The sequence below is a fragment of the Schistocerca nitens genome, chromosome 2 (assembly GCF_023898315.1).
Source record: "Schistocerca nitens isolate TAMUIC-IGC-003100 chromosome 2, iqSchNite1.1, whole genome shotgun sequence".
NCBI classification, from domain to species: Eukaryota; Metazoa; Arthropoda; class Insecta; order Orthoptera; family Acrididae; genus Schistocerca; species Schistocerca nitens.
In genome coordinates, this window is record NC_064615.1 from 1166421596 (window position 1) to 1166431483 (window position 9888).

Below are 9888 nucleotides of genomic sequence, written 5' to 3' on the forward strand. Positions count from 1 at the left end.
CTTTAGGAGTGTTGAAATCTCGCGTACAGACTTATGACACCCAATCACCTGACCGCATTCGAAGTCCGTGAGTTCCACGGAGCGCCCCATTCTGCTCTCTCATGATGTCTAGTGAGGTCGCGTATATGGAGTACCTGGTAGTAGGTGGCAGCACAATGCACCTAATATGAAAAACGTATATTTTTGGGGGTGTCCGGATACTTTTGATCACATAGTGTATGTGCACAATACTAAGTGGATGAAATACAGGTTGATAAGACTGACTGGGTGCAAGAGATAAAGGCTTATACCCAGTGGCAAAATCACAAGAGAGCAATGCTAGTCAGTCATTGCAACAAGTGAGGTGCAATAACTCAGTAAATTAGGATGAAAAGGCGAGGGGCAAAACAGGAAAACTTGTACCCTCTGGTGGGTTGAACCTGAACTACTCTATGGCAACGGAAGAAATAGTAAAGAATTGCAGTGACGACACAGCAAGAAGGAAGAATCAAATACAGGCGGACAAAAATGAGTTGGATGGGTGCCAACAGCGACTACTCATGGATTTAAATCCATAATGCAGATCAGCAGAATACCGTAGTTGATCGTCGTCTAGCCTTCTGAGCAGCTTGAAGAAACTGTGCCACCAAAAAACCGTCACACATCTCTGGTTGACCGTTGAGAGAGTGAACGTGCAGAAAAACATACAACAAGAGCGTGGATATTTGTAGGACATTATAAAAGATCTACATTTCTTATCTATAGAAAAATAAGAACTGATGAGTGTTCAGCAACAAGCGATATCTGTAGATATGAAATTTCTCGTAACATGGAATTAATCAGCTTGATTTCGTCACCATTGGAGAAATGCCGCTGTGATAGACACAATGAAACTTCTTAATTCTGTCAGCAAACCAAAGGAATGGTGCACCATAAAACACATGTACGAAATCTTAAGTATATTGATCCATGTCACAGAAATTGCTATCTTCAGTTTCCCTAAAGTACCCCATAGACCAACACAGTTGTAAATGAGATTGATACCTCTAATGGTTCTGAACAGTTGTTAGGAATCGTAATAACAGATACGTTATTTATACACAGTGTTTACACCTATAATGGGTGTCTTAAAACTATAAAAATCAAAGGATAATGCTCCACATAGACGCTCTTCGAACTGGATTTAGGTCAATAATAAACAGAGTATAGGAGGCTACCCAATAGGCATCCAGTCAAACAACCTTTGTATAGGATCTAACTATAACTTATGCAAAGATACACCACATAAAAGAAAGAGTATATACAGTATACTCTCAATTATCCATGCATGGATTAAATTGTATGCAAATTATCCATTGCCTATTTCTCTCACTTTCTTCTGCTGCTGGAAATTTTTCTTTAGCATGGGAGTGGTCACGGGTGAACGATAGTCTCACTTTGCAACACAAGTGTAGTAAACAGTACGCTACTAAAACAGTGCAAGGTCTGGACTTATGTAAAAGATACAGCAGAAAGTGGAAATAATACACGAAGTCAAAGGAGGCAGTTTTGGTACACGAAATCTGACATTGATTTACATTGTGTGTTAAACGGCAGTCCGTGATATTTTTGGAAAAATAGACAAAGTAATCCAGTTTGCTAGCAGTGCTAAATCGTTCAAGGCAGGCTGGAGCAACCTTTGGTAACCTGCGGGTCGCCACATCATGACGCGACAGCAACATTGCTAGCGAAGATTCAGAACTACAGGGTCCGTGACGTTAATGTTTACGGGGTAACACGCTGGTATGAATGACAATGCCATGCCAACAAACTATGCCTCAAGACACGTGTTTTTTTTAAAGAACATTCATCTTATGTTCACCTGGAATTTCGTCTGTGGGCCACGTTGAAACCAATTGCGGGAAGTGTCTGGGCTGGCGGCTGCCCATCTCTAATCTAAAGTTTTGTCAAAGCAGAACGCTTTGCAAATGTCTGTATACGCAGAACTGTATGAAGCCATGTTGGACGGGTTTAAAAAGAATATAGCAGAGGGCACACACACATCTGGCCCAGTACGCCCCAAACAGGTCTAGTTTTTGTTCAAAAACTTGTGGGTTCAAGGAGATTTTAATTTATCCTCTGTCTGGTCAACTGGTTAACCGGCGGCAGAGATTGCCGTCCAAGGAGGAAAATTAAGTGGTGATAGTAAGGCTGCTTTTGAATTTTGTAATGATTCACCGATGTTAACTGCACTAGAAAATTTAGAGCTGGAGCAAATACACAATGCGATCGAAACCGGGTTGTCTTGGAAGTGTCTACCAACAAAGACGTTAGCTTTCGAGGAAAAAGCGTAGTGCAGCTGGTTATCAAGCAAGCAAGGAGAGGTTAACTGTTAAGCTGTGCCATCTGTGAGGGATCACATAAATATCAACGTGTTGTAATAGGTAAACGTAAAAAACTACACTGTTGCAAAGGAAAAGAAACGCATTATTTACCTGTCCATTACTTTCACCAGAAGGGGATTGGATGGACCCCACAATACAAGGCGGGTTTCGTTGTGGGGTTATGTGAAGGAAAGTGTGTTCATCTCCCCTTTACCTCGTGACATAGAACAGAATAACAGCCGCCATAACTACTCTACAAGCAGATATACTATGTTAAGTTTATGACGATTTGACCTATCGTTTAGATGTTCATGGTGCTGCTGATGGAGCATTTTGCAATGTAACTCATTTTTATAGTATGTTTTTATCGATAAATACAGTGTTTCGAAATCAGATCTTTCTTTTTGAAACAGTTTACAGCATGAATATAATATAAGTAATTCTGTATGATGTGCATTAGAAGAAATAATGTGATGACATTCAATTTCATAGGTGACGTGTACCGCTGCATCAAGTGCAGGCTGTCTTTCTCCAATGCAACATATCGGGATCGACATCTTTCGTACTGCTGGGGACGAAGCATGCCTTCCAAAGTCAGCTGTACTACTGCAATCGAGCATGAAGATGGAGAGTGCAAGAACAGTAACAGTGATAACTACACAGACCTGACGCATGATACAGCAAAGAGCTCTGCCTCTAAAGTAGAAGATAATACGAATAGCATTTCATCTACCCAACCGAACAGTTGTAGTCGGGCTCAATGTAGTAAAATGAACTGCAAGGGCAAGAACTTAGCTCAAATATGCATTAAACGCGTTAACGTTAGGGATACTAACGAAGACAGAATACAATCGGAAGAGAACTATTTAGATATCACTTCACTATCAACTGATAACGGTATCATGGACAAAATGGAGTACTCAGACAGTAGTATGGGCTGCAATAAAATATTCTCTAGTACTTCAAATGTGAACAGTCAGGAGCGAACTCATACCGGAGAACTCCAATACAAGTTCCCTACCTGTAACAAGTCTTTAGATAAAGCGCACAGTCTCCATGTGCATGCACCAATTCATACAGGGGAACGTCCATACAAGTGCACCAGCTGTAACAAGGCTTTCTCTGATACCTCATCTCTCCACAAGCATGAGCGAATTCACACAGGGGAACGTCCATACAAGTGCACCACCTGTAACAAGGCTTTCTCTCGTACCTCAGGTCTCCATGTGCATGAGCGAATTCACACAGGGGAACGTCCATACAAGTGCACCACCTGTAACAAGGCTTTCTCTCGTACCTCAAATCTCCTTGTTCATGAGCGAATTCACACGGGGGAACGTCCATACAAGTGCACCACCTGTAACAAGGCTTTCTCTCAAACCTCATCTCTCCATTTGCATGAGCGAATTCACACGGGGGAACGTCCATACAAGTGCACCACTTGTAACAAGGCTTTCTCTGATGCCTCACATCTGAATGTGCATGAGCGAATTCACACAGGGGAACGTCCATACAAGTGCACCAGCTGTAACAAGGCTTTCTCTGATACCTCATCTCTCCACAGGCATGAGCGAATTCACACAGGGGAACGTCCATACAAGTGCACCACCTGTAACAAGGCTTTCTCTCAAACCTCAGATCTCCATGTGCATGAGCGAATTCACACAGGGGAACGTCCATACAAGTGCACCAGCTGTAACAAGGCTTTCTCTGATACCTCATCTCTCCACAAGCATGAGCGAATTCACACAGGGGAACGTCCATACAAGTGCACCAGCTGTAACAAGGCTTTCTCTGATACCTCATCTCTCCACAGGCATGAGCGAATTCACACAGGGGAACGTCCATACAAGTGCACCACCTGTAACAAGGCTTTCTCTCAAACCTCAGATCTCCATGTGCATGAGCGAATTCACACAGGGGAACGTCCATACAAGTGCACCACCTGTAACAAGGCTTTCTCTCGTACCTCAGGTCTCCATGTGCATGAGCGAATTCACACAGGGGAACGTCCATACAAGTGCACCACCTGTAACAAGGCTTTCTCTCAAACCTCAGATCTCCATGTGCATGAGCGAATTCACACAAGGGAACGTCCATACAAGTGCACCACCTGTAACAAGGCTTTCTCTCGTACCTCAAATCTCCTTGTTCATGAGCGAATTCACACAGGGTAACTTCCATACAAGTGCACCACCTGTAACAAGGCTTTCTCTGATGCCTCACATCTGCATGTGCGTGAGCGAATTCACGCAGGGGAACCTTCATACAAGTGAATCACCTGTAACATGGCATTCTCTCAATTCTCAGATCTCCATAAGCATGTCCGTACTCAGAAGTGCACCACCTGTAATAAAACTTTTTTGCTGCCTTATCTGTCCATGTGCATGAGTGAATTCATACAGGGGAAATGTCCATGATACTGCGCCACCTTTAATAAGGTGTTCTCTGATGTCTCGCATATCTGTAGGAATGATCATACTCACACTGTGGGTACCAAATCATTTGCGCCACTGGTGTTAAAGTTAGGATTTACTAAACATCCTTTAGCTGTTTACTGCTATTGCATTGGTTAAGAGCATAGTTTCCTGGAACTTTTTGAAACTGCTGACATATTGAGACCAACGGGATAACACAGTGCCTATATTGTGTAGTTCACACAACAACTTGCATAATTATGTGAATTGTGACTTCTCTTCCTATTGTTCGATGAAGGTCTGTGTTCTATCGTAATTCTGCGCATGTGCACAAACTGTCATATTAAGTAGACAGAAGTGTATCCCCGAAGTATGATAGTTAATCAGTTAATGGAGGCACACTCACATCCCTTGCAATAGTAAATTTACTTTTCTTGGTAGTGGCTGCAAATACTTGTTTTCCATATCCTGTACCACTCTGTTAATAGAAATATCCTGCTGTTTGTGACTACATGTAGAAACATAACACACATGACATTCTGTGTGTACAGCTGTAGCACTATTCAAAATGGTTGTTTCTGTGACATCATTCAGTTTGTTAATGTTATGCTACAGTAAATATAACACATTCAGGAGGCTGTCTGATTCATGATATTTATACTACTAGTTTACAAATAACATAATGGCTGTGCAAATAGTGTCCCACTTTCACATGTAAATGAGCAACAGATTAGCCAGAGTAGTATAAACACGGGATAATTTTAACCTGAAACTTACAAACAGGTAATTTTTGTCAATGATGTAGTGCCAAGTGAGATCAGTTTATGTAAAACCAATTCGTTCATAAATATCATTATAGTATGAATAGTTATTCATAGGTAAAATCATTAAAATAGTATATATTTTTCTCTACCTGCATTGGGATAACTGATACAGAGATTACGCATAATGTTGCATGTAGGAAACATATGACCTGGAAAAAAGGCGGTTGTAGTCTTTGATGATTATCAGATAACAACAATGTGCTGATAAGTGTAATTACATTTTTCTTAATTAAAATTAAATTCCATGTATTTTACTCTGAACTTTTCGGGGTTCCAGACATTTGACATGGAAATCTTAGCACTGTACCTTGAGTGGCCACCAAACTGCCTTCATCAAATGAATTCCATAGTGGAGTTCACTAGTCAGTCACTGAAGTACTAACCAAAAAGTGGTTTCCAGTGTTTGTTAGCAGCTTGTAATTGCACTCTGATTAATTTAACTTGGGCTGGACATTAAGAACTGATTATATATACAGCCGTCCCTTATCCATTAAAAACCTGCTGTCTCAATAACTCCAATGATTTATTAAAATTTACTTCCAAAAGGATTTTATGGTTCTAAAGGTCTTAGAGAAAAATATGGAATGTCTAACAAAGTATAATACATAGTTATGGCAAACTTATTAGCTGATAATGATGAGGATAATAAAGATTGGTGGATGGATGATGATGTGGATGATGGATAATGGATGAATGCATGTAATTCCACTAGAATAAGGATTTTTGTTGATTTATTGCGCTAAAGACTCTATTCTGCTGCCAGCCGAAACAGCATGGCCAAATGCCTACATAGTCAGACTGTAATATAGGAACTTCATGGAATATTCATTACGCTGGGAAGTCTTGAAGATACATTCAAGTTTTTTATTGGTGTACATGAAAAATTCATTAAATAATACAGTGGCAAGCCTATGGTTTCACATTGAACTGTGTGTATGGTTTCGTCCAGAGCCTATTTCATGTAGCAAAGAACAGTTGAAAAGTTTTTGTCTCTTTGCAAAGGTATATGAAGCGAAATTAAATATTTTGAGTATTCACATTCACAGCCAAGGTATATATGGACCCATCACAGTAGTAAAAGTTTACATACCAACTAGGTCCATGGACGGTGAAGCGATTGAAAGAATATGAAACGAAATAAAGGAAATTGTATAGATAGTTAACGATGACGATAATTTAACTGTGATGGCAGCCTGGAAGCCGATCATAGAAAAGGGAAGAGATTGAAAAATTATAGGAAAATATGGACTGGGGGAAAGAAATGAAAGAGGAATTGTCCTGGTAGAATTTTGCGTGCAGCATAATTTAATCACTGCTAACACTTGGTTTAAGAAACATGGAAGAGACCTGGGGACACAGGTAGATGTCATATTGATTATATGACAAGACAGATTTATAAACTAGATTTTAAACTTTAAGGTATAGGAAATAGATGAAGATGAGATAGGAGATATGATATCGCTAGAAGAATTTGACAAAGCTCTGAAACCTTAAGTGAAAACAAGGCCACTGTAGAAGACAAGCCCTCAGAATTATTTGTGATCAATGGGAGAGCTACCCATAACCAAACTCTTCCACATGGTTTTTCTAGGTGTATGAAACAGCTAAAATGTCCTCACATATCAAGACTGAAGATAATGGGTGAGATTTGCCATTTGAGTAGCAAAATAACTGATGATGGGCAAAGTAGAGTGGATGTAAAATGCAGGCTGTCTATATAAAGAAAAGCATTTCAGAAAAGAAGAATTTGTTAGCGTCTGTTAGAAATTTAGATGACAGTAAATCTCTTCTGAAGGCATTTGTGTGGAATATAGCCTTGGGGGGAGGTGAAACATGAGCGATAATCAGTTCACACAAAAAGAAAACGAAATCTTTGGAGATGTCCTGTTACAGAGGAATGCCAAAATTGATAGAACGTGTAAATAATGAGAAGGAACTGAATGTAATTGGGGAGAATAAAAATGTATGGTACAAATTAAGTAAAAGAAGATATTAGCATCAAGGAATCGTCAGTTTTGCATTGGTGGAAAGAGTGGGAAGTAGAAGTTGCAGATCGAGATCAAGTGTTGAATGGAGCTCAGATGGAGGTACATTGCTGTAGCTGTTCAGAGATGAGGATTTCACAGAACTGACTAATGTGGAGGTGCTTCAAACCAGTCTTCAGAGTGAATACCACAGCAACAACGATACTTAGTTTGCCCAAGTCTGCATCTATACTTAATTGTAGACATACGAGGGCGGTTCAGAAAGTAACCTCCGATTGGTCACAGTGCGGGTTGTGGGGGGAGTAGCGACGCCATCTGTGCGTTCACGCACTCAACAGGTCAGTCGGCATCAAGCCGTGGTCGAGTGAACGTCGTACCTGCGCTAGTTTAGTTTTTGTGGCAGTTTGAAATGTGTGCTGCAATAGAAAACCCCGCCAAATGTGAAGTGCGTGCTGTCATAAGGTTTTTTACAGCCAAAGGATATTCTGCAGCAGCTATTCATCATGAGCTTTGTGCCGTGTACGGACCAAGAGTTATGAGTGAAGCAGTTGTCCGTGAATGGGTACGTTTATTTAAAAGTGGACGAGAAAACGTTCATGATGAAGAGAGGAGTGGTAGACCATCATTGGTGACTGACGAACTCGTTCAGACAGTTGATGCAAAAGTTCGTGAAAATCGACGTTTCTCAATGTCGGAGTTGTCTACTGGTTTTCCACAGATTTCTAAGACTCTCTTGTACGAGATAGTGACAGCAAGATTGGGTTACCGTAAGTTCTGTGCACGATGGGTGCCCAAAATTCTTACCGACCACCACAAAACTCAAAGAATGGCCTCTGCATTAGAATTTCTGTCACGTTATGAGGACGAAGGAGAACCATTGTTAGACAGAATCGTGACCGGTGACGAAACCTGGATTAAGTACGTGAACCCTGAGACAAAAGAACAATCAAAGATGTGGGCACATTCAAATTCGCCTACCAAACCTAGAAAAGCCTCGCAAGATTTTTCTGCCAGAAAACTGATGGCAACGGTGTTTTGGGATGCCAAAGGGGTGTTGTTGGTTGAATTCATGGAACGTAGTACGACCATTAATCAAGACGTGTACTGTGAAACAATAAAAAAGTTACGATGGGCTATACAGAACAAACGCCGTGGTATGCTGACTTCCGGTATCGTTTTTTTGCACGATAACGCCCGTCCTCACTCTGCTCGCAGAACAACGGCCCTTCTTGAGTCCTTCAAGTGGGACGTTATCAACCATCCACCTTACAGCCCAGACCTGGCGCCAAGTGATTATCACCTCTTCATGCATTTGAAGAAATGGCTCGGGTCACAGCGGTTTGATGACGACGAAGAGCTCAAAGATGCGGTCACAGGCTGGCTCCACGCACAAGCGGGTGATTTTTATGCAGAAGGAATTTCAAAGCTTGTGAAGAGATACGATAAGTGCCTCAATCGCTATGGAGACTATGTAGAAAAATAGTGCAAAGATGTAGTTGTAAGATGTATATATTAAAATATTTTTATTTAACTTGGTGTATTTTTTTAAATCAACCGGAGGTTACTTTCTGAACGGCCCTCGTATTATTCATATGGTAAATCAAGTAGCAATGACGAACGTGTATGAAGCAAATAATGTCATTAACTTGCATAAGAAAATATCAAGTGGAAGAGTTCTGTAGATGAATGCGACGCCAAAGACAATACTTGTCTTAACTCAGCGAATAAAATCGGGTTAACAATTGCGTTTTATCAATGATACAGAATTGAGAATCATGCTGTGATGCCATTGGCGGATAGTACCATGAGATGGAGGCGTTGAGACGTTCTGTTGACGTGCCAACTCATCAAGAGTGATGATTTGGAACTCGAGTAATTTGGAAAAATGCGTTTGTTACAGAAAACCTGGTAAAATTACGAAAATTGATGAAAAATACGTGAAACTAGGTTAATTACAAGTACAACAAAATATAGATGAATGAGGGTACTTACATGCTTGCCTGTAAAAACTAAACTCTTCCTGAACAGGCCACGAAGGCCCAACGGTACCAATCGGTCATCTTCAGCCCACAGGCATCACTGAATGTGGATGGGGAGGGGCATGTGGTCAGCACACCGCACTCCCAGCCATGTCAGTTTATGAAACAGGATAAATGAGAGTACTTACATGCTCAACTGACTGTATGAAAATCATTCCATTCCTCCAGTGGTGCGTTTGACAACTGATCCAAGCTGTTTAAGTCCTGCAGAATACTCCTTGTTCCACATGTGTTTATGCATTGTAATCCATAAAAATGAAAGACGCAATGTCCAAAGATTT

At 40.8% G+C, this 9888-nt stretch overlaps 1 protein-coding gene across 1 annotated transcript; it reads left to right on the forward strand.

The window, feature by feature from the left end:
* Window positions 1–3244: 3244 nt before the first annotated feature.
* Window positions 3245–4519, forward strand: LOC126235628 (zinc finger protein 271-like). Its single transcript, XM_049944339.1, has one exon. The coding sequence runs from the start codon at window positions 3245–3247 to the stop codon at window positions 4517–4519; it is 1275 nt and encodes a 424-aa protein (XP_049800296.1).
* The last annotated feature ends 5369 nt before the right edge of the window (window positions 4520–9888 follow it).

Excerpts from the sequence above, each read along its gene's own strand:
- LOC126235628 (XM_049944339.1), top strand. The coding sequence starts at position 3,245 with ATGGACAAAATGGAGTACTCAGACAGTAGTATGGGCTGCAATAAAATA.